The 25,225-nt window shown below is 45.9% G+C and overlaps 1 protein-coding gene across 2 annotated transcripts; it reads right to left on the bottom strand.

The window, feature by feature from the left end:
- Positions 1-3,190: 3,190 nt before the first annotated feature.
- On the bottom strand, positions 3,191-24,877 carry JPT2 (Jupiter microtubule associated homolog 2). 2 transcript variants are annotated; one of them, XM_084764219.1, is made up of 5 exons: positions 24,730-24,877; positions 19,846-19,994; positions 11,246-11,388; positions 8,018-8,066; positions 3,191-5,502 (listed from the first exon to the last, which is right to left on the bottom strand). In XM_084764219.1, the coding sequence occupies exons 1-5, from the start codon at positions 24,771-24,773 to the stop codon at positions 5,315-5,317; spliced, it is 573 nt and encodes a 190-aa protein (XP_084620345.1). In that variant the 5' UTR covers positions 24,774-24,877; the 3' UTR covers positions 3,191-5,314. The 2 variants fall into 2 exon arrangements, with proteins under 2 accessions (XP_084620345.1, XP_084620346.1); XM_084764220.1 differs by having other exon boundaries at positions 24,700-24,876.
- Positions 24,878-25,225: the final 348 nt, after the last annotated feature.

Here is a 25,225-nt window from a genome sequence, read left to right as displayed (position 1 = left end):
TGTCTGCGGGGGGTGGAGCCTCGTCTCGTCCCGCCCCGCCCCGGGGCGTGCGCCCTGACGCTAAGGAAACAAGGCGGTGCGTTTCCGGCCGCGTTGCAGGTAGCGTTGGAAGTGCTGGTTCAGTGGGTTGAAAAGACCTGGCTGGCTGAGGCGGGAGTGGTGGCGCACGCCTTTAATCCCAGCACTTGAGAGGCGGATCGCTATGAGTTCGAGGCCAGCCTGGTCTACAAAGTGAGTCCAGGACGGCCAAGAGTGCTGGCTGCTTCAGTTTCTCTGTCTTCAGACCTTCGTAATATACTCTGGCCACCCTCGACGTTCTGGCGACGTGTGTCGCGTCGCGTGCTCTGTTTCCAGCTCTTCTGGTCGCTTAGTTCCAAGCAGTGCTTCATTTGCACAGCCCGCCAGGGTTCTAAGGTCCTTAAGTGTGGCAGTACTTTGAGGTTGGACTATAACGCGAGTCGATCTATATGTGTTCATTTGCTGGGGACTTTAAACTGTGGTACCCCGTGATATACTGACTGTTTTCTCCTAACATCAATTTCCCCGTCCCCACCTCCATCTCATAAGCCTTCTGGGTCAGCTCAGATTCCAGACCTACTTTTAAAAGTTACTTGTTATTTTATGTGTATGCGTTTGGATCATGCATATTTTGCACCATTTACCTGGTCTGAATTGGGAGTTACAGTCAGTTCTGAGCAGCCATACTGATGGTTAGAACTGAAGTCCTTCTTCATAAGCTCAAATGCCCTCAACTGCTAAGCCAATGCTCAGCCACCAAATGTTATTCTTAGCACATCAACCCAATGATTCCTGAAGCTGACGTTCACAATTTCATATATAAGGTCTTGACTGTGTAGCCCTGACTGACCTGGAACTTGCTATGCCTGGCTTCTGCCATTCAGCTGTAACTAAGAGCGCACACGACCATCACCCGGGGCTGTAATTCCCTCACCTTTTCAAACACAGTTTACTATATAGACAAATACCTCCTCTAAGAGATTGTTTTGTAGCAGAGCCCCGGACCTTAGCACAGCTGACCCCATGATGGAAGTGCCATTCAGGCTGTAAAACACAGCATGTAGAACAGTACCACCTGCCAGAAAACTTAAGACCCAAGCCATCAATGTCCATAGCTCTGGGAATCTCTAAATGGTTTTGTGCTTAAAAGCTCAGGGCTGCACTGGGATCCCGAAACCCGACACTGGCCGGCTAATAAAGATTGACTTAAACCCGTGTCTGAGCTGTCTTCTCTGGTGAACATTTCCAGGTTGCCTGGGACTTGATACTGATTTAACCTCCCGAGCCTGCAAAGATGAGATGCTGTCAACTGACTAGGGCTTGTGTGAAAGGGGCAGACTGCAGTAGTACTTGCAATGAATATTCCCAAGCTAGCTTTACGCTATTTAATGTGGATGGGTGTTTCATCTACATGTGCCTGATGCCCGCAGGAACCAGGAGAGGGTATTGGATTTCCTGGAGCTGGAGGAGTTACTGACAGTTGTGCCACTGTTTCCGGAACCCACAGAGCCATCTTTCTAGACCCACCTGAGTTAATTAAAAAAAAAAAAAAAAAAAAAAAATCACTTACTATGTATACAGTGCTGTCTGCATGTACACATGCAGGCCAGGAGAGGGCACCAAATCACATTATAGATGGTTGTGAGCCACCATGTGGTTGCTGGGGATTGAACTCAGGGCCTCTGGAAGAGCAGTCAGGGCGCTTAACCTCTGAGCCATCTCTCCAGCACCACACTTGAGTTAATTTTAAATCACCAAAATTAGAAATCAGGACAAATAGATTAAATAAATAATTAATTTTAAAAAATCATTAACTTGGTATACTATTTTTGTTTGTTTTTGTTGTTCTTTTGTTTCGTTTTTCGAGACAGGGTTTCTCTGTGTAGCCTCGGCTGTCCTTGGACTGACTCCCTTTGTAGCCCAGGCTGTAGTATGTGTTTTGCCTGCAATATGTGTATACCACATGAGTGCCTCATGTCCATAGAGGCCAGAAATGGTCATCGGATCTCTCAAAATTAGAATTATAGATGGTTGTAAGTCACCACATGGGTACTGAGAACAGAACCCAGGCCCTCTGCTACCATAACGAGTGCTTTTAACCACTGAGCCCTCAGCCCGCCAGTCCCCTAGTAAACAAGTTACAGTACAAGCTTGTGTTTAGGGGTTGTTTTAGTATTTTGTTTTAGGTCTGTCTCAGTAACATGGGCCCTCCAAATTCTTTGAGAGTTTGTGTATCCCTGGGTGTCCTGAACTTACATTATAGACCAGTGTCCTCTTAACTCACAAGGATCACTTGCCTCTGCCTCCCAGGCACTGGGGACTAAAGGCATGCACCACCATACCCTGTAAATTCTTAGTACACAAGTGGGGAGACCTCCCACCAACACAAGGACAGGCCAAATGACATGAACATTAACTTAAAAAGAAAAATGGGGTATTTATTTATTTATTGTTGGTTTTCTGAGACAGGGTTTCTCTATATAGCCCTTGCTGTCCTGATGATAAATACACAGCAAAGACGTGTTTTCTCTATAGGATTTCAATCTAACAAAGCTGAATAGCTGGCTGCCCTAACTCTTCATTGCAAGGCTTATGATTGGATCACTTCAAAGCCAAATTGGAGAAGGCTAAGTTTTCTTATATCATTTATTCTAAACAGTACAGTTCAACTACAGAAAACTAAACAGATTACAGTATATTTCTCATTAATTCTGCTCAAATCTTTAAAAAAATTTTTTTTGGCGGGTGAAAAAGTTCAAGACAAAAATTTCTGTGTAGACCAGACTGACCTTGAACTCAGAGATCCGCCTGCCTCTGCCTCCCGAGTGCTGGGAGTACAGGTGTGCACCACTGCATCCAGCTGCTTCTGCTCAAATCTTAAAAATGATTATATTGGGCATTTTTAGATCAAGACCAAGGAAAGAAGTTAACTTTACCAACGGAAAGCTATGAAAAAGGATCAAGCCCAGCGTGGTTGTGCACACCTTTAATCCTAGCAGAGGCAGGTGGATCTCTGTGAGATTGAGGCCAGCCTGGTCTACAAAGTGAGTCTGGGTCAGTGAGGGCTACAAGAGAAACCCTGTCTACAAACAAACAAGATCAGAATTCACAGATTGTGGGGCCCCGCCCCCAACTGAATTATGGAGAAGCAAAGACATAAGTACACACAGGCTGTGAGTATGTGGTTACTAAGTTTAATTCAACTATTACACCCAGTTTTGCCTCATAAAAAGAACAAAATGTTCCTATCAGAATTGCATTATGATGTAAGGACCAGTTTCTTATTCTGACATAGTGCTAGAAAAACGTTGGCACCAAATGCACTTTAAAAGTTTTAAGGCGTAATGCAGGTGAAAACTGTATACCACTGTATACCACGCTTTGAGCCCAGCTTCAGTGGAAAAGATAGGCAGATGGGGAGGCGAATAAGGCAGCTGCTGCTGTGGGTCACTGTCACAGGTCTCCATATCCTCCCAGCCATCCGGGTCAGCAGGTGGAGCTTGGAGCTTTTCTCTCACTGCACTAAGGGCAGGGACAGCACAGTGATGTCTGATTCCTTCTTGACAATCCAAATTATTTTCTACTTAACACAGCAGTTACAAAAGGAGGTTTATTTCTATCATTATACTATTTCCTTATGAGCTAAAGAAGTTAGTGTCTGGGCTAAATAAAACAAACATCATTTATGACATTTTCTTAAATGAAAGAAAATGCTCCGAATCTCAAATGATACTCTTATAATGACTGAACCACAACCATTTGAGTTGTTACAGAATTACATACATGTTATACATGTTCTTGGCTTCAGAATACAGGGCTGCTGAAGGGGAAAACTCTTTGGTTGACAAAACCATGGTTAGACCCCTCAATGGACCAAGTGTAAGAAGCAGAGGTTGGCAGGTGGCTCCTGCAGGCACTTAAGCATCTAGGTCAGTATGAGTGTGATTGCAGGACTGTTGCTTTTCCAAGATGTATTGAGGACATTTCTGGCACGTGCTATGAAGCTCGATGTAGGCACTAGAAACAAAAGCAGCACCACTCAGAAGCCCCTTTCACAGATGCCCACTGGAGAGGAAACCAGGAACTAAGGCTGCAGCCCTTAAGAGTTGAACAGATGAAGACAGTTGTGACCTCACTGCCAAAACACTTAATGCCTTGGCCTATGGAGGGAGCACCATTTAGGAGCAAGGCCAAGAAGTCTGAAGCTTTCTGAAGGCGGCTTAGGGAGCACTTTGGCTTCGCTGTACCACAGCAGCACTTTTCCACACGTTGAATGCAGTCCGTGGGTATTTAAAGGAGGTGGATACTAAGAATACCTTTCCAGATGTTGGGAATGAAACCAACCCAGCCCAACGTCCTTCAGCAGGTCTTCCAACTGCGGGAACAAAGCAAGACGGAAATAACAGGAATCCACCCAATACCTGACATGTATAAGTAGTTTAAGCCTTGCAGACGCCAGAGACCTTGTGCATAGGAAGAGCCATGGCCAGGGAGAGCTCCTCCACAGGTAAGGAACTAAGGCCCAGGCATAAGGCTGAGGAGGGAAACAAAAGGAACAATCCACAAGCAAATCTGGCATGTCAGGAACCAAGCCAAGGGTAGAGGAAGATAGGCGACTACCTCACAAATGGCCATGGTTTTAGGTACCGGTAGGGGACAACTCACAGGATCAGTGTATAAAGAAAAACCTTCCAAGCAGGACAAGCAAGACTGAGAATAGCTGTTTGATTTTCTGTTGACTGCTACCAAAAAGAGCAGTCATGCTTCAGCACTACAGGGTGACGTAATGAGGGGAAAAGGAAAAGGAGACATCAGGGTTCAGAGGTAATCTCAGAGGTGGAAGCATTTAGTGATAGGCGTTTCCTGAAAGGAAAGGCTGTTTATGTGTGTCTTCTTCATCCCACAGCAAGGGATAGGTAGTCTGGATTCTTTTACAACTAAACTATTCTTAGATACCCAAGAGGCTGTGGATACAAGGACAGGGAAGACCCTAGTGATCCCTCTGCTAATGGGTGCCATCTCTTTTGCTCCCCACAACCTTACAGAGCTGGTTCACAGACAGCAACTAGAGAGATGGCACCAAAACATCCCATTTTATTCCCACACGTGTATCTTGGCAGTCCGGAAGACACAGTCCTCTGTGAAGCGCTTCCAATGACAACAAGGCCTGTGAGCAGCCAGCCCCACCTGTGTGACAGACCCTCTCCCGCCCCGACTCACTTGGGTTAAAGGAAACGCTAACATTCAATACCCCATCTCTGAGTGTCTGTCTAGTTACAGGCAGAGCAGGAGCCTCTCAATAGAAGGAGATGCTGGATTTGCCTCCTGGTGGGTTCAGGACTTTGTTGTGGGAACGAGGACGTGGCCCCAGTCTGGGCTCATGACTGTCAACCGTAGGTGAGGGCTCTGGTATGTTGGCATGCTCTGCTTCTTTTGAGCTTCCTTTCTCGCCTTGCTCTCCTCTGGGTATGGAGTTTGTTGCAGCTGTGGGACAGAGTCAACACACATCTGTGAGAGGCAGCCACCACACTATGACGCAAGCTGAGCTAACTGAAAGTTAGTGTCACAGTAGAGCTTGTAAGTTCTGAACTCTACTTGCTCCCGCTTGGTATCAGACTCAGGAAGCACTCTGGATAGCTGCGCTTCACACTGGCACAAATGAGCTTCTAGAACAGTGGTTCTCAGCATGAGCCACAACCCGTGGGAGGGGAAATGGTGAACCACCCTTTCACAGGGGCCACCTAACACCACCAGAAAACACAGATATTTATATTATGATTCATAACAGTAACAAAAGCACAATCATGAAGTAGCAATGAAAATAATTTTATGAGCCGGGCATGGTGGCACACACCTTTAATCCCAGCACTCGGGAGGTAGAGGCAGGCAAACTGATGTGAGTTCAAGGCCAGCCTGGTCTACAAAGCTAGTCCAGGACAGCCAAGGCTACACAGAGAGACCCTGTCTCAAAAAACCAACCAACCAACCAACCAACCAAAAACCTCAGAGACCTATAGAAAATGACACTTAAAAGATGCTTTTATTATATAAGGATTCCTTGACAATAAGACAGGTAAACTCCTGGCAGCACTCACACTATGTCAAAGTAGATGACAATCAAAAACCTCCATATGGAGATGGCTTCAAATGTCACAAACCAGCCACCCTGGCAAAGAAATGTCCTCACGGGCTGGGCATGGTGGCACACGCCTTTAATCCCAGCACTGAGGAGGCAGAGGTAGACGGATCTCTGTGAGTTCCAGGCCAACCTGGTCCACAAAGAAAGTTCAGACCAACCAAGGCTACCCAGAGGGGAAAAAAAAAAAAAGGCCCTTGTTTCTACCACAGACAGAATTCTGCTTAAAATGGGCAAGCCTGGATGCAGGCCAAGTCAACTGCCAAGCTCTGCTATGACAAGGTAAGCAAGTCCTTAATACTTCCTGCTTTACAAATATGTCTGTCAGATATACTGGGCCAGAAGACTAAAGATGATGATGTTCTAACATTATAGGGCTTTTGGGTTGCTGTCCAGGCAACAAACTGTCTCTGTCATTTTTTATTTATTTAATTTAATCATTATCATTGTTATTTTTGTTTTTCGAGACAGAGTTTCTCTTGTAGTCCTGGCTGGCCTTGAACTCACAGAGATCTGCTTGCCTCTGCTTCCCCAGTGTTTGGATTAAAGATGTGTGCCACCATACTGGGTTTGTCAGTTTTTATTTTTTGGGAGTTGCTAACCTGCAATTCCTGTTTACTCATAATTAATTTTATTCCTTCTCAGGACTCTGATGGAGTTACAGACCAGATAGTTATAGTTTTAAAATTAAGCCTAATTGCTTAGGAATTAAAAAAGATGTTTTAAGGTATAGATATATGTTTTTAGGTTGTTAGATACAAGATATGATAGAAATGAATTTAGGTACAAAACTTTAAGACTTACCAAGATAGGATAGATAATATTTTCTTCAAGGGTGCCAAATACCTTTTGACTAGACATTATGTATGTAAGTCTTACCTATTTGTTTTTATAATTGTTCCATAATTGTTCTTATTTTACCTTATTTTATATATATATATATATATATATATATATATATATATATATATATATATATATAATGGCCTTTTTATTTAGACAGAAAAGGGGAATTGTGGGAGTATGGTTTGGTGCGTTGTATTTGACTGCTAATTATTTTCCCTCCTGAGGTCAGCTTGCTGTCTTTTATGAGCAGACACTTATGTACCTCAAAATGATGTTTGTAACCTTGCCTAAGAAATTATTCCTGATTGACTGATTAAAAAGCCTAAACCTGGGCAGGGCAGAATGGGGTGGGTGTGGCCAAAGGTTGTGGGCTTTGGGAAGAGAAGGATCACAGGAGGAGAAGCAGACAGGTCCTAGAGGAGGAAGGAAGCAGGGAGCTGTGATGGCTTAGCGTGCAGAGGAGCTCATGGCCAGACCGGCATGGATGGAGGAAAGCGGCCCAGATGAGAGAACAAGCAAGTGCTCATGGAATTACGGATGGGAGGCAGCTCGGCTAGAAGTTCTTAGAGCAGATGGTGTGGGCTGGGGGCTTGGGAGGGAAAGGTCGCCCAGGAGGTTATACCTGCCATGTCCCAGGTGATATGAGGCTATTCTAAAATCTGTCAGGTGTCTATGTCTTTATTGATTGAGATAGCTGGTTAGACAACACCATCATAATAATTATAAGCCTATTAATAAACATTATTAAGACCTACTCTTAAGTTAACAACAATATCTAGAGGGTCACCACAACATGAGGAACTGTACTAAGGGGCAGCAGCATCAGGATGGCTGAGAACCACTATTCTAGAAGAAAAAGAAGTTACCAGAAGTAACTATGCTCATGTCCCCGGCCTTCTCAGCCGCTCTCATGTGCTAGTTTTGGTCAGCAGTCTTAGAAGGCAGAGCAAAGTTCTGAAGTGCACTAGCAGCTTCCCTAGGACACAGTCACACAGAAGGGGCGGGAAATGAGCTTACATTTCAGGTCAGATCTGGAGTCTTCACCTTCACGCAGCAAAACATGATCCTGCAACAAGACAAGCCACCAGGTTAGTGCTCACTCAGGTAGGCAACGGGCAGCATTCTACCACCACCAGGCCACGTCCTCAGTCTTATTTTTACTTTTTGAGACAGGGTCTCATTAAATTTTGCAAAGTCTGGACTTGAACTCACTCTGTAGGTAGGCAGGCCTTTAACCTCAGCTTCCTGAACAGCTGGGGACATAAGCCTGCACTACAGGCGTGCAGTGGGCTGGAGAGATGCTTCCGTGGTTGATTAAAGCTCTCGCTGCTCTTGCAGAGGAGCCGAGATTGGTTTCTAGATACAGCTGTCTATAACTCCTGCTCTCATTGCTTACACCCACATGCTGACATGGCCACACGTAACTAAGACTAATACAACCTCACAGTAACAAACCAGTAGGCGCGAGTGCTGCTCAACAGCTAAGTGCTTCTCTAGCACTCAAGAGCCTCTCTGGGTTGATCGCCAGCATTGCAAAACAGACTCATGAGTAAGCTGCATGTAACTTGCTGTGTACTGCAACAGTGATCTCATCCTTATCCAAACAATGGCCTCTCAAAATCCTAGCTATTTTATTTCTTCATAATAGCCGAAGATGTAGCTTTTTAAAAAGTAGCTGTACTAGGTTTCAAATTATAAAAATTCTTTCTTTCTTTTTTTTTTTTTTTTTGGTTTTTCGAGACAGGGTCTCTCTGTGTTAGCCTTGGCTGGCCTCAAACTCACAGCGATCCGCCCGCCTCTGCCTCCCGAGTGCTGGGATTAAAGGCGTACGCCACCACACCCGGCTAAAAATTATTTCTTAAAAAAAAAAAAAAAAAGTTAAATTTACAACACTAGCATGCTTTCACAACTTCGTGTCCACTGTGGTGTGTATCAGAACTTCTTGTTTTCACAGCACAACATTTGAATGTGTGGCTCATAAGGAGACAAACCAAATACTTTAGCCACACAATCAAATGTTATGCTATTAAATAGGAAGTTCTGACACACACTACAGTGTGGACGGAGCTTTGAAACAGTTGCAAATTTAACTTTTCTGATAAGAAAAGTTTAGGGCTGGGGTGTGGCTCAGTGGATAGAGCACTTAACTAGAATGCACAAGGCCCCAAGTCCATCCATCCCCAGAACAACAATAACAACAACAACCAATAAATTGATAATAAAAAAAATTTAGTTTTGCCCGGTGGTGTTGGTGCATGGCTTTAATCCCAGCACTCGGGAGACAGAGGCAGGTGGATCCCTGTGAGTTCAAGGCCAGCCTGGTCTACAATGTGAGACCAGGACAGCCAAGGCTACACAGAGAAAGCCTGTCTCAAAAAACCGGAAAACAAAAACAAACAAAAAAAACCCCAAAAATGTACTTTCATCAAAATATGGTGGCTTACCCCTGCAACCTCGGCACTCATGCAGAGTGCCAAGAATTTGAAGCCCGCCTAGGCTAGAGAGGACCTGCCTTTGTGTTTAGACAGTCAGTCTTACTATGTACGCTGGCCTTGAACTCCTGTTTGCCTTTGCCTCCCAAATTCTGAGATTAAAGACGTGTACTGCCATGCTGTCAAGAGAGAACTTGCCTTAAAAAAACAGCGTGGTTCTGAGCCTTCTAAGGTCTGACTTTGGGAGAAGCTGCTCTGAGTTGGTCTATGATGAACTTCTCTTAGGAAGTCCTAACTTTCTTCTGTTAGCACCTGTTGACTGTTAGCTAAATCTACCCCTTCATGGCCAGGTTTACAAAAGTGCTGATATTCTACTATTCCTACATTATTTCCAAGCTGGAATACATCCCCCGAGTCTGTGACCTCACTATGCATCTCAGGCCAGCCTCCAAGTCACGGGCTGTTGCCCCTTCCTCACATAGCTTCGGTAACAGGTGCCTTCTACTGTGCTCAACTTGAAGAGAAGAGTTATTTTTATTGGGTTTAAGGAAGGGGCCTGCCACAAGGTGCACATTGAGGACAGAGGACAACTTTTGAGAGATTGTTCTCTCCTTTCACCTTGTGGGTCCCAGGGATCACACTCAGGTCTTTAGACTTGGGCAGGAAGCATCTTTACCTCCTGACCCATCCTGCTGGTACCCTAGGGGACTTCTCTTTTAACAGCGATGATCCCTACATTTCATGGAAGAAATGCTGGGGTTGAGTCAGGGTCTAAGTGATCCTGGAGCTTACTGGCCTCAAAGTCACACCTGCCTTTGCCTACTGAGTGCTGCAATTAAAGGCATGTGCCACCACATCCAGCTGGATTAAAACTTATTTCCCACCCTCAGCCCCAACAAATTTAATAAATTCATTTCCTGGCATTCTCTAAAGGTCTAAAATCAATTATCTTTGAACCAGCAAATGCAAAATAATTGGTGAATTTTAATCCAATGCAATTACATGTAGGCAAAATACTCATACACATAAAATTTAAAAATCTAAAAAATTTCAATTAAAAAATAGTAACTGAAACAAAGATACTGCTAATCATTATACCAATAATGATTGGTATAATGGGTTTCATTACAGTATGGTCTGGCCAAAATAAATGTTCTTCACCACTCAAACCAATAAATGTGCTGGCAAGGACGCACAGGCTCCGGGGCACGAGGAAGCTAAGGCTGCCTCAGCTCGGGGAGTTCACAGATCTACCCAGTGGTTCAAAGGCTACATTGCTCTGGTATTCTTTTCCCAGCAGCTTCTGAGTTGGAGTGTAGGCAAAGAGCTCATGTTTACCTGATTACACAGGCAGCTTCATTGGATCAGGGGCCTGAGATTCCCCTTTGCCAACTGCCACAAAATCCTCAAAGATAACTAATGTAAGCCCAACCCTGTATAGAGTAAAGCCCATCGAGAGCCACCATCTTGGGCTGGGGAGGTAGCCCCAGGGTTAATCTCTAGTACTATAGGAAAAACAGACTCACCATCTTTCCTTGCAAAAATCAACAAGGGTCAAACCTTTATTGCTATGTGCTCAGTCACCAGACCTCAGGTACACAAAGTACAGCAGCACAGACAGGTGCTTGGTGGCTGCTGTGTAGAGAGGTGAAAACAACTGCTTCCCCCAGGGCTTTAGCATAATGACCATACTCAGGAAAACCACCCCTGTCTTTCTGTCTCTTCCTAACCTGCTTTGTAACTTTTTGAAAAAAAGAACTTGACACAACTTTTATTTTTCTCTCCTGACTGGCTATAGGAATATATTCCATACCTTGGGCTTGTTTGGGTGTGCCAGGGGCGCAGTGGCAGTGACTGGGGACCCAAATATGTCACTGGTCTTCCCACCAGGTGGGTTCAGACGTTGTCGAGTATGCACAGGAGTTGATTCATCAAAGATGCCACTTCCTTTGCCCCCTGCAGGAACAATCACAAAAGAATGAGCATCAGAGCCCCCATCTGACCCTACTTCCTAAGGTCAGGGCAGTAGGCGGGGTGATTCCTTAAGTCCACGAAGCCGACATCCCAGCCAATCCTTAATCTGCTCTGTTGGAGCCTTCATGTGTCTAGCCAACCTGACCTGGGCCTGGACTCTAACAGGAAAAAGAGCTCCCTTAATGCTGAATAGTGCCAGGTTTCCAGTGGGGAAGCCATCCTTTGTTCATAAGGAGATTAAAAGCAAATAACTGAATATTTAGTTCACCGCTGTTCACCGTGACCTATAATCTGGAAATAAAGTTAGTCACTCTGACCTCCTTCTGGCTAGAATGGTGAGCGATTACTAGACACCGACGGGCTAAGAAACATGCTCCTTGTTGCCCACTGTGAGTGTACTAAGCTGTGATAGAAATGTGCATCTCAAGTAGGCCTGGACATGATGCAAGGATTCCTGTGTTAGGCAGAAAGGCATGGAGCGATGTCTTCACTCAGCAGATGGCAAGCACCCACCTTCCCCACAGTGTTATGCCTAATGGAGGCAATATTCCATCAAGGCTATGACTCCAACACATAATAATCTACACCCCTGGCCTTTCTGTGTCTCCAGTTCCTCAACTGTATACTAAGGAGAAGAAATGGGCCACTCTTTTGGGTTGTATGAAGATTCTGGGGCTGGTGAGATGGCTCAGCAGTTAAGGGCACTGGCTGCTCTTCCAGAGGTCCTGAGTTCAATTCCCAGCAACCACATAGAGGGTCGTGACTATCTATTATAAAGGGATCTGATGCCCTTTTCTGCCATGTAGGTGTACATGCAGGCAGAGCACTCCTACATTAGAAGAAAGAAAGAAAGAAAATACCCAAGTAAATTTTAAAAAATTAAAACAAAACAAAACTAAAAGATTCTGTATGTTGCTGCAGCTTCTAGGACTATTGTTGAGACAATACATGCCACCTATGCTTTCCATATGCTACTGGACACTGTCATCCAGAAGAACATAAGCCATACCATACTAAAGTAGCTGTGATTACCTACGTGAGACCATCCACAAGAGAGGCCTGTTGACTAGTGCCCTTTAACTTAAGGGGCAATTAAATTTATGCTACTTTTAGGAAGCTATCATCCATACTGACATATGACTTCAGTGAGGCAGGAGTTTGGAGTCACTGTGCTCCGAAGCAACCCTTCACAGATGCTCCTATAAACCACCCCGATAAAGCTGGTGGCTTACCAAGCTGGCCTGGGATGGACTGTTTATTTGGTCTGCTGCTGCTGGGCTAGGGTGAATAGAAGTTTATTTACATCGCCCCAGGGTTAGCATCCGGTTTCCACCAAGTCCCAGAATGCTCTCCTACCTACCCTGGACTTCTGTGTTCTGTGGCAGCGTTTGAGTCCCTTCCTCTATCTTTTCATGAACATCATCACCTACTTGAAAGATGCATGCATTCTCCAGGGAAGAATTTTCTTCTATCATTAGGTTTTTACTAGAAGAAATACTCAGAGGTACAGAACTTTCACACCTTATTTTCCCTATCAGTCTCTGTTGGGTGCTAGTGTAAAGAGATACACCAACAAGTGAATCCCAGACATAGGGCTTGGAATAACGGAAAATCTAGTTTCTATTGCATAGAGGACAAAGGAACGAATATACTGTTTCAGGACGTCAACAAACGTTTATTGCAGCTCTTGCTGCTGGGTTCTCTCCTGCTTTGCTACCAGAGGGGATTTTCTAAATTTTCTTCCTCCTCCTCCTCCTCCTCCTCCTCCTCTCTTTTCTGTCTCAATAAAGGTTGGGAGGATGACTGAGCAATTGGAAAAAATGAGTGGAAATGGAGGTCTATGAGAGGCAATTGGAAAATTTTCAAGTAGAGATGGAAGCACTTGGAAAGCAAATAAGGACAGGAAAGGGAAAACAAAAGGGTTTAGACCTGACGATTGAGCAGGACGAAAAATAAAAGCAGACAGGCCCATGAGGCAGACTGCCACCTCACCCTGAGTGGGGAGCCAGAAGGAGCAGGAGGCAAGGCCCTGCAAGGTGACAAGGTTAAAGAATGACCGATGCTTTAGAGAGAAAGGGTTACTCTTGAGCCAACTGAGCTGCCATAGCCTTAGACATCAAAGTGCAAGGTGCTTTAATTGCGTTGAATTTGTCCATTTAAAAAGAAATTGTAGGTGGGCATGGTGGCACACGCCTTTAATCCCAGCACCTAGGAGGTAAAGGCAGGTAGATCTCTGTGAGTTCGAGACCAGCCTGGTCTACAAAGTGAGTCCAGGACAGCCAAGGCTATAGAAAGGAACCCTGTCTCAAAAAGCAAAAAACACCCCAAACCAAACTAAGCCAACCAAAAAAGAAAAGAAAGGAAGAAAGGAAAGAAATTAAAAGGCTAAAAGCTTCAGAGTTCAAAATTGCAGGTGTGTTAACTCCTAGAACTACAGTATTTTCAAAGTCAGATCTCAAAATATCTGGTGTGGTAACTGTGAGAAATATGGTACTTCTTTTTAGAAAAAGGAACAAGTTTTTGGCTGCAATGGTTTCTCTAAGGGTTTGCAGACTCTGTGGTAAAGGCCGCCATTAGACAAGTGAATCCAAGTCCAAGAAGGACATAATTTCTTGCTGTCAAGAAGCAGCTTTGGAGCCCTAACTCAAGGCTCAGCAGCAAAAAGTATAAGCCGTTCAGACAAGAGCGAAAAGCATATAGTTTGGGGCTGGAGTGATGGCTCAGTGGTTAAGAGTACTCACTGTCTGCTCTTACAGAGGTTCTGAGTTCAATTTCCATCAACCCATGGTGGCTCACAACCATCTATACCCTCTGATCCCCTCTTCTGGCCTGCAGGTGTACATGTAGATAGAGCACTCATATACACAAAAAATAAATAAAATATTTTTTAAAAAAAGAAAAAAAAAAAGGCACCATCTGCTCTTCTAGAGGTCCTGAGTTCAATTCCTAGCACCCACATGGTGCTCATGACCATTTACAATGAGATCTGGTACCCTCTTCTGGTGTGTAGGCACACCTATAGGCAAAGCACTGTATACATAATAAATAAATCTTAAAAAAAAAAAAAAAAAAGGAAAGCATTTAGTTTGGGCTGGGGAGATAGCTCAGTGGTTGAAGGCACTGGCTGCTCTTCTGGAAGTCCTGAGTTTGGTTTCCAAATCCATATGGTGGCTCACAACCATCTATGGTGTAATCTGGTGCCCTCTTCTGGCCTGCGGGTGGACATACAGATAGAGTACTCATATACATAAAATAAATAAATCTTAAAAAAACAAAAAACAAAAACAAAACAAAACAAAAAAACAAACACCAAAAAACAAAAATAACTCCCCCAAAACAAACAAACAAACAAACAAACAAACAGGGGGCTCGAGAGATGGCTCAGAGGTTAAGGGCACTCACTGCTCCTCCAGAGGTCCTGAGTTCAATTCCCAGCAACCACATGGTGGCTCACAACCATCTAGAATGTGATCTGATGCCTTCTTCTGGCCTGCAGGTGTACATGCAGATAGAGCACTGCATACATAATAAATAAATAAATAAACACATAAATCTTTAGGCTGTTTCAGATCGTCCACAGCAGCAGACTGTTTGCTTAGTGGGTGCTGTGGGAGAGGCTAGATCTTTGTCAGTTGCAGGTAGTTTAATTCTGGGGACTCTAAAGAGAGAATAAAAACCAGAGCCCTGAGTGAGAAGGGGGTGCTATGCTCCAAAAAAGAAGGCATGGCTGTTCCTCTTGCTGAGGCTGGTTTGTCAAGTGGTCAAGAGAAAAGAGACAAGAAGTTGGGGTATCCTGAGAGGATGAAGATTGGACTTGCCCAGGGAACTGAATGCCCCAAATCAGCAGGAAGTAGTTTATAGAAGTTGTGTCCCTTTCCCTACTAGCCTGTCTCACCTACCTGGTGTTGGGGTGGTGGAAGGGATTAGGGCGGAAAAGGGTAAGAGAATCAAGAACCCAATAAAACAGATTTTAAAAATACACCTACATTGGGAGGCTTGTAATTGTGCATAAAAGTGGGGACTGAGTGAGGGCCTTTTTAAGAGAGAAATACAGAGATACAGAAGAGCTGTACCTTTGTAAGACTTTAGAATGATTAAAACTTTCTGAACCTCAGCCACAGACCTCCTCCCTGGGGATCAGTCCCCACACTGAGCACTCTCACCATGTGGAGTAAAGGCTCCACAGCCAGGCTGTTAGTCAGAGTCCCTGCTTAGTCACTGTGACCTGGGATAAGTACATCTTGTACCTATCTGAGCTGTAGAACAGAAATGAACGATGCCCACAATGACTAGTGAAAGTAAAGCTTCTGATGCAGGTGAAGAACAAGAGTATTCTGGTCACACTAGCAGAAGTGCCTGGACCTTGAGGAGAGCCACAGAGAGGCTCACTGTGTTTAATACCCACGGTCGGTTTATTTACACTGGAAGCAATACAGCTTGTAACAGAGCTCACCAGGCTAAGGCAGAAGGACTAAGAATTCAAGGTGAAACTTTGACTGAAAACCAAACAACAAACCTCAAGAGTTGGGGGCTGCAGCTCAGTGGGAGAGTGACTGACTGTCTAGATACTGAATTAAACCACAGCAAAGAAGGAGGACAAGCAACAATTACAAGTTTGTGGTCAGAAACTGCTCATTAAAAAACAAAGCCAGGTGTGGTGGTGCTCGCCTTTAATCCCAGCACTTGGGAGGCAGAGGCAGGTGGATCACTGTGAGTTCCAGGCCAGCCTGGTCTACAAAGCGAGTCCAGCACAGCCAAGACTACACAGAGAAACCCTGTCTCAAAAAACCAAAACAAGCAAAACCAAACCAATAATAAAAACAAAGGTGAAACAGCAGACAGGAAAGTTCTCAGGACATACAGTAAATATCAAAGAGTTGTAGGGTGAGGCAACCCTGAGGTAAGCCCTGCTCAGGACACAGAACAGCACTGGTGCTACAGAAACTTCCTGTGTGTCCCTTTCCTCTCACTCTGGTGGTCATGATCCTCAATTTTCTTGAAACCACAAAGTTGCTACTTCCCAAACACAATCTTATCATGTTGCCCCATCCTGAACTCTATAAAGGACCACCCACATGGCATGTCTGTAGCTTACTCAAGAAAAAAAACAAATTTAAATTAAGTTTCTAGAGAACAAATTGCAAGAGGTTAGGGTATTACTGCTCTTGCTGAGGACCTGGGTTTGGTTCCCAGAATCCACACAGCAGCTCACAAATGCCTCTAACTCCTGTTCCAAGAGACTGGACACCCTCTTCTGACCTCTGCAGGCTTCTGCATACATACGTACACTTACACGCACTCAAGTCTGTGTACACATGGTGAATTATTTAAGAAGTAAACACTACACTGGCAGAGTCAAGCACACATAAAGCGGACAATCTCAGTATTTAAATTCATGTACCCAATGATCCAGCAATTAATACTTCCAGGGACCTCCCAATGGCTTTATTCAGGCTTTCTGAAACAGGGCGTCATTTAGTCCAGGCTGGCTTATATCTCCTGGTCCTTCTGACTCTGCCTCTCAGAGGCTAGGACTACAGGCATGTGCCATCATGTGCACATTTGCGTCAGTTAGTGCTTGGGCTCTGGAGGCAGGAAAACTAGCTCCAAAGGCCAACTCTGCAAGCGACCAGCTAGCTGTAGGGTTCAATCGTGTCAGGAACTTTCCTGGGTTTCAGTTTCTGCTGCTGTAAGAGAGGGAGCACCTACCTTCTAGGGTTGTAGTGAGAGTGTGAAGTAAGACGTGTGCCAAGTCTGTAAGCACACTCCCTGGAAACACTTAACTAAGCCATAAACACCAATCATCTTTATCAGGCAAACAAGGAAATAACTTATAAAAATATATACAAGAAATTAGCAAGGAGCATGGAGACTAATGTATAGTGACACCAAAGGGCAAGTGATCCCAGCAAACCTTCCATGACCTCACACTGTTAAATTCTCTAGACGCTGCCTTTTCTGCCTCTAGACTCTGCATTATTCTCAGCTGAGCTCCCAGATCTGAGTGCTGGAGGACTAAGTTTGAAAGACTGAGCACAGAATGGACAACCCAGTGGTGGTGCCTTTCTATCCTCATAAACCATTTTCTTTTTTTGGTTTTTCGAGACAGGGTTTCTCTGTGTAGCTTTGGCTGTCCTTGAACGCATAACAATCTGCCTGCCTCTGCTTCCTGAGTGCTGGGATTAAAGGCGTGCGCCACCACCACCCCCCTCTCATAAACTATTTTCAAAGGAGCAGCAGAGAAAACAAGCTTCAAAACTATGAGATGTAGAAACCTGGTCACTGCAACAACATGGCTGTCACTACATCTTGTGATCGTACGTGCAATGGGTGAGATGCCCCCACTGGGCACTGAGAGTGTCTTGGGGCATTGGGTTCTGTGGCATGGACACAGTGGCACACTATGCTTTCTAGGGAAGCTGACTTGCGGGGGTGGGGGTGGGGGTGGGGGTGGGGACTGAAGACAACTCTGCTGAAGGAAGGCCAAGATGGCTCACACCTATCAAATGCAACTCAAACCCCAACTCCTAAATGAACAAACAAAAGCCAGTTTTTCTCCTTTGGTGTTTTGAGACAGACTGCATGTGGCCCTGGATACCCTGGAACTATGTAGACCAGGCTGGCCTGGGACTCAAGAGACCCGCCTGTCCCTGCCTCCTGAGGGCTGGGACTAAAGGTGTGCGCCACCATTGCCTGGCAAAATCCAGCTTTTGAAACTACAGCTTTTTTTCCATAAAATAATCTGTACTGATAACTGGTACAAGGTAGAGAGCAGTTCTTGTTCCTTTTCTAGCACATGAACGCCACATATATCCCTTCCAGTTTGTCAAGGATGGAACAAATCTGGCTTTTTAAAAATTGGAGACAAGAGACAGGGATTGAGGATAGTTTATCACCCAAGAAGCGGTGCCCCCTCTTTTTTTTTTTTTTTTTTGAGCTAGTGTCTCACTATGTTGCCCAGGTTGGCTCCAAACTCCAAAATCTTTCTGCAGCCTCTTGAGGGCTGAGATAACAGACACATACCACCACAACCAACTGAAAGGCTTTTTTCAAAGACTCTCTCTGGTAACAACAGGGTTATGATCAAGAACTGTATCAACGTGAACTCTAGAATTTCAACCCCACTCAAATCATATTAAAAAACTTCTTCCTAGCTGGGCGTGGTGGCGCATACCTGTAATTCCAGCACCCAGGGAGGCAGAGGCAGGTGGATCTCTGTGAGCTTGGTTTACAAAGTGAGTCCAGGACAGCCAAGGCTACACAGAGAAACCTTGTCTCAAAAAACCTGGGGGAAAAAATTCTTCCTAAGAAGAACATCTGAGTGCACAATTTGCATGAACTTTCACATTAGGGGCTCTGAGACCAGAAATTCACTACCTCAGCCCTTGGCAAGTATCTGCTAAATAGACAGAGCACAAAAACGGTCAAGAGAGAAAGTGACGGCCAAGAAAAGCCCTTCTTTCCTTTAGAGGAACTGGTGATGACAAGGGATAAGATGGCAGGGAAGGCACCTAAAAGGACCCATAGAAAGAAAGCCAAATGCAGTCCATGCTCCACACCCGCAGTCTCAGCACTGAGGAGACAGACAGCAGGGTTAGAGTTCACAGCCCAGGCTACACGGATGGCTGCCTTCAAATAACAAAAAGCAAAAGCAAGCAAGCAAGCAAAACAAAACAAAATCAGAACTAAGCATGGCAGTACATGTCTTTAATGCCAACACTCAGAAGGCAGAGGCAAGAGGAACTCTGTGAGTTCCTGGTCTACACAGTGAGACCTTGTCTCAAAAGCAAGACAAGGGCTGGAGAAATGGCTCAGATGAGCACTGACTGCTCTTCCAAAGGTCCTGAGTTTGATTCCCAGCAACCACATGGTGGCTCACAACCATCAAAAATGTGATCTGATGCCCTCTTCTGGTGTGCATTCAAAACACTGTTTACATAATAAATAAATCTTTAAAAAAAAAAAAGAAAGAAAGAAAGAAAAAAGAGAAAACCAGACAAAATAAAACAACTCAGAACTATTTTATGCCATCTTGACACACGCTACAGTCATAGGAGGGAGGAAACCCCCAAGAAAATGCCTCTTAAGGCAGGCCTTGTAGGGCATTTTCTTAATTAGTGATTGATGTGGGAAGGCCCAGCCCACTGTGCATGGGTCCACCCTGGGCAGGTGGTCCTGGATTTTATAAGAGAGCAAGCCAGCAGGCAGGAACCCTCCATGGCCTCTACATCAGCTTCTGCCACCAGATCCCCGCCCAGTCTTGAGTTCCTGTCCTGACTTTCTTCAGTGATGTGGAAGTGTAAGCTGAATAAACCCTTTCCTCCTCAGCTTGCTTTGGTCCTGGTGTTTCATCTTAGCAACAGAAAACCCTAAGACAACATTTTAGCAAGAACAGAGGAGAATAAAGGCCTAGGGACCTAAGAAGTACAAAGTCCATACCTGGAGGATTTGTCCTCTTGGGTACGTTTTTAGGTTCTTCCGTTGGTCCAAAAATATTAGATGCCATCCTATTAGGCTTGCTTGAAGGAACACCCTCTTCTGGACTTCCAAAAAGATCGCTCGCTTCTCCTCCTGGGGGCTTCATGGATCTACATGCAGAGAGTGAATCCAAGTCACTGGTAGCCAACCAACAGGTTCCCAGGACTCACTAGGATGGTCTCTTTCCTGTGGTCTAGCCCAACACCCAACAGTAATGACGTGAGCGAAAGCTGGCCTCCTCACAAAGTGTGATGGTACATGCCTGTAAATCCCAGCGCTTGGGAGACTGAGGCAGAATTTAGAGTTCAAGGCCAATTTGGATTACAAAGAAAGACACTGTCACAAGCACAGGAGTAGGGTAAGGTAATCACCAAAGAAGCTTTACATTCTTAGAGTCACATTATCTAGTAATGAGGATCAAGAATCAGTTTTACCACTTTGTCAGTATCCCCTAGGTTCCGAGCAGGGTAAAGCACACGGTGCAGAGGCATTACTTGGCTCTCGTCTCCATGTTGTCCTCAACCTTGCTATGTGGCTTACATGCAGGCCAACTCCTATCTCTCCCAACCTTTCCATTCAGTAGCCTCGGTACCCAGGCACTCTGCTAGATTCTCATGTGGGGAGCCAGGCCCGACCCAAGTGTGTGGTCAAGGATTCTCCTTGTGTTTTCTGGAGACCTTTAGGGAGACATCAGGGTGTAGCCTATGCCCTAGATCCTTTGATTGGATTTTAATCCAGACTCCTTCTTATGTGTCTTTTTAACAAATTCCATGTTTCTCGTTATCTTAGATTCACCTTCTCTGAAGAAAACTCCTGACTTAAAGACTTCCTGTAGGGATCTGTATTGAGATGTCTGATATAATCAGTGAAATGCCCAGACTAGAAAGAAAACTGCCACCTATTGGCAGTATTGTCTACTTCAGCCCAGGGCACATGGAACGAACATTCCCCTCTAAACCCTGACACTATACAAGCACAGCTTTTAACTAAACATCCACAAAAATGTCCCAAATAGTAGCATCCACCTTAAGTCTCAAACTCTGGGAACTTTGTCTGGCGCTACTGGGAAGTTTTGTTTTGTTTTGTTTTTTCTTCAAGACAGGGTCTCTCTGTGTAGCCTTGGCTGTCCTGGACTTGCTTTGTAGACCAGGCTGGCTTCGAACTCACAGCGATCCGCCTGCCTCTGCCTCCCGAGTGCTGGGATTAAAGGTGTGTGCCACCACGCTGGGCATGAAAGTGGACAGCTTTTAATGCAGCAGCTGAAGGCCTATGCATTATCTCAAAGCTCTGCTCTGAGGCTCAGAGAGGACAGGTGTACAGCTGCAGCTGCAGTATGGTAAAAGAACTTGTATGCATATTTTCAGATACCTGTTTTGTTTGTTTGTTTTTCTCCCCGAGACAGGGCTTCTCTGTGTAGCCTCAAACTCACAGCAATCCGCCTGCCTCTGCCTCCCAAGTGCTGGGATTAAAGGCGTGTGCCACCACGCCCGCTTTAAAAGTGAATTTGAAACCTGTGAATGGCCCACCTTCTCTCTCTTTTTTGGATTCATGTACCTATGCAGTTGATGAAAATCAAAGAATGATTGCCACATAAAAGCCAAGAGTGGAGGTTAGGACTGGCTGAAAAGTGATCCAAAATAGTGAGCTCTCCAGGGTTAGTTAACAACAACGAAAGTATGTAAAATGTGCTCCTTTCATCCGAAGAGCTAAAAGGCAGTCCACCCGTTGTAACTCTACGTGACCAGAGCGCTCAGATTGCCTGCTCTAAGGCGAGGCAGTCAAGGGAGGATCTCAGGTGCTCCCAAGAGGGCTGACACAATGTGCCAGTCATGCTTCCGCAGAACCCCAGTTGTCAGGCATGTCCTGACAGGCCTTCAAACCAGAGCCACGTCACTGTCTTCTTAATGTGTCAAACCTCCCCCATCAACAGTTGCCGGTTCTTAGCCGGGCGTGGTGGCGCACACCTTTAATCCCAGCACTTGGGAGGCAGAGGTAAGTGGATCGCCATGAGTGAGATCAAGGCCAGCCTGGTCTACAAAGTGAGTCCAGGATAGCCAGGACTACACTGAGAAACCCTGTCTTGAAAAACCGGAAAAGAAAAACAAAAACAAACAAAACAAAAAACCACAACAAACAAACAAACAACAAACACAGTTACCATTTCTTGAAGGGTCATAGGAGGGGATTAAAAAGGTTCATTTGGAAAGGGGGTGAGTGGGGTGGAGGGTGGAGCCAAGCCTGTTGGAAAGGACTTAAAAAGATTTTAGACCATGCACATAATGGTAAGTGAAGGTGTCCAGCCATCAGTGTCCATCTACAGATCACGGCTGTGAGCACCCTATGCTTCTCTTGGGTCATCAGACCTAACATCCTTGGGTCTATAGGCGTCTCTCTCTCTCTCTCTTTTTGGTTTTTTGAGACAGGGTTTCTCTGTGTAGCCTTGGCTGTCCTGGACTCGCTTTGTAGACCAGGCTGGCCTCAAACTCACAGCGATCCGCCTGCCTCTGCCTCCCGAGTGCTGGGATTAAAGGCGTGCGCCACCACGCCCGGCTTGGCGTCTCTTTTTTAAGGGCAGACCTGTAATCATTAGAACTGAACTAAATCAAGCATAAAATTGCATGTCAGCATGAGTTAAAATTCCTAGTTCATAAACTGGGCGGTGGGGGCGCATGCCTTTAATCCCAGCACTTGGGAGAGGCAGAGGCAGCTGGATCATTGTGAGTTCGAGGCCAGCCTGGTCTACAAAGTGAGTCCAAGGCTACACAGAGAAACGCTGTCTCTAAAAACAAGAACAAAACAAACAAACAAAGAAACAACAAAAAAGAATCCTACTTCATCATTTTCTTATTGGGGGTTGGCAAAGGGTTGAGCCAGACTCCCACAGTACTCAGATTCACTGTGTAGCTAAGGACAACCTTGAACTCAGGGTCCTCTGCCTCCTCGTCCCAAGTGCTGGGATTACAGTCATGAATAGCCCTAGCTTTATTCTAATCATTTTCATTTTACTTGAAAGATAGTTTTCCAAACTACAAACATCCTGCTGGGTGTTTGACTCTGGCAGGCCCTCACTCTGGCACACTCTCATCTTCCCAGTTTCTCTGCGGCTGTTCTGCACCCAATTCCAGATGCAAACGCAAGTTAGTGATCAAGTGCTTTGCCTACAGGGCCAGATTTAACAGGACAGCCAGATCTGTGTGCCAGTGTTCCATGTGCGTGACACAACAGAAGCACTGTGCTCCTGGAACCTCAAAGCCATCACGGGAGAAGAGGCCCGAGTTGAGTCTGTGGTGGGAACACAGGAAATAAAGCGCAGTTATTGAAATCAATGCTAATATGGGTATTCAAAGTAAAGATTCAGTATTGCTTTGTGTACCTGAATTTTAATTGGAAAATAAGCAGAGGAAAGTTAAGTGGTGCCACACAAAGTGTTGGCAAAGATAATGGGCCACTTGGGCAGGAGCGGTGTTCATCTCCATCCCAAAAGACAATGGGGCAAGCACAAGTTACACAGTCTACAACAGCAACGCAAGTCTCAAGGCTGCCCCAGCAGGGTCTCGCAAATGAGACTAAGAGTTCAATAGGCCTTTCAACAAACAGGGCCCAGAACAATGGCACAGTGTGGCCTTCTGGAAGCTACTAGCAGCCATTATTACAATAACACCAATGGAATGGAAGGTGCTAGGGAGAGATTGGCCAGCTCAGATTGCAGGGCTAAATTCACAATGTGAGACTGCATCCCAATTACTTTTTCCTTTTGTATACCCCCTTAAATGTTTCAGTAGAAAGACTCAGGTTACAAAGGGGGAATATGAGGGATACAGGCTAAGACGAAAAGCCGCAGTCCAAGTGAACTATGGCACTGGTGAGAAAGAAAATACCTCGACGGTGGCCATGCCCCCTGGACCTCCCTCTAATGGTGCGCTTCAGAGAACTTTAAGGACAAAGCCACGAGAAATAGATGGGCAGCACATTCTTCATGATTATGAGTTTTATGGATGAGTGGCGGCAATACCGTGATGCTTTACAATTCAAACATCTCCAACACAAGAAAATCCCTCAGCAAGAAGACAAAAGAGGGTCAGAAGAAAGGAAAACCTGCAGCGGAGACCTTACAGATTCAGGCAAAAATCAAGATACGTCTCTGGAGCACTCGGACTAGGCGCTATCTTCCCCCGCCCTGGGTAATATGCTATCCAAAGCACGGTTTCTATCTACTATGGACCAGACTGAGGCTTCCAATTGAGGCAACTCCCCCTCGCCCCTAACCCCGATATCAAATGAGGATTTCCTCTTTTTCCTAAAATCCTCTCCTTGGACGGCTACTCCACAGCTAACTTCTGGAGCTCGGCAAGTGATTCGAACACCAGCTTCATTTTATCAACTCAAAGCAGATCAAACAAGCAAAGTCCAGATGAAGCTGTGTTGGGAAGGTTCTCGGCTAGGGAGGACCAGTAAGCAGTGCATCCGACAGACACCTGGTCCTGGGTTGGGTCAGAGAATACTGCCACCACTCTGCCACACTGAAAGGTCGTCGTGACCAAGCAAAGGAAAGTGGCCGCGGGAAGGGCTCGGGAGCCGGCAGAGAGAGCTGGGCAGCGCCCGGGTAGCGTCTCGTTAGAAGCAAGCTCTTCAAGAGAGCCACGTGTCCTAGTCCCGCCGCCGGGTCTTCACACCGCTCGCTCACCCCCCTACCTTCCTGCGAGGCCCGGCTTCGGCCAACCCGGGAGACCGAGCTCAACAGCCTCAGGGGAGCCACGCGCCACACCCACCGCATCTGCAGGGTCTCCCGCCCGCCTCGTGGCTGCAGTTACGCACCCACCAGGACCCCAGCACCGGCCCGCGCACCTGGAGTCCGACCCGCCAGTCTGGCCGTCCGCGCCCTGGAACATGTCGGCCGCCGCCCCGCGCCTCCCCAGCCGCCGCGCGGCGATTCCCGCTTGGTCCCGCGCAGGTATCCTGACCCGCCCAAGCCTGTTGGACGCCTCCCACGCCAATCACGCTTCCGCAGCCAATCGTGGACCGATGCCCCTCCCTCCCTCCCGCCCCCAATGAGAGGGCGGCTTGGAGAGGTCCGCATCGCGCCTACAGCGGATTGGCTACAGCAGGTGTCTCTCATGGCTTCATGCATGAACATTGGTTCAGAGTTCGCCCCACCCTCCAACTCCAGGACGCCTTAGGATGCGAATCCGCATTTTCCTGCGGACCCATCCCGGCCCCGACTAGGAAGTTTTTCTTTGAGGGGGTGGAGTGGGGTCGCGGTGGGGGTGGTAGCAGAACGCTTCTTTGGGGTTGTAGAGCCTCAGGTGGAAGGAAGGTTTCAGGGTAGCGCAGACCATGCCTA

The sequence above is a fragment of the Acomys minous genome (genome assembly GCF_964271855.1).
Source record: "Acomys minous genome assembly, chromosome: 16".
Lineage (NCBI taxonomy): Eukaryota > Metazoa > Chordata > Mammalia > Rodentia > Muridae > Acomys > Acomys minous.
This window is presented reverse-complemented; position numbering and strand designations above follow the sequence as displayed.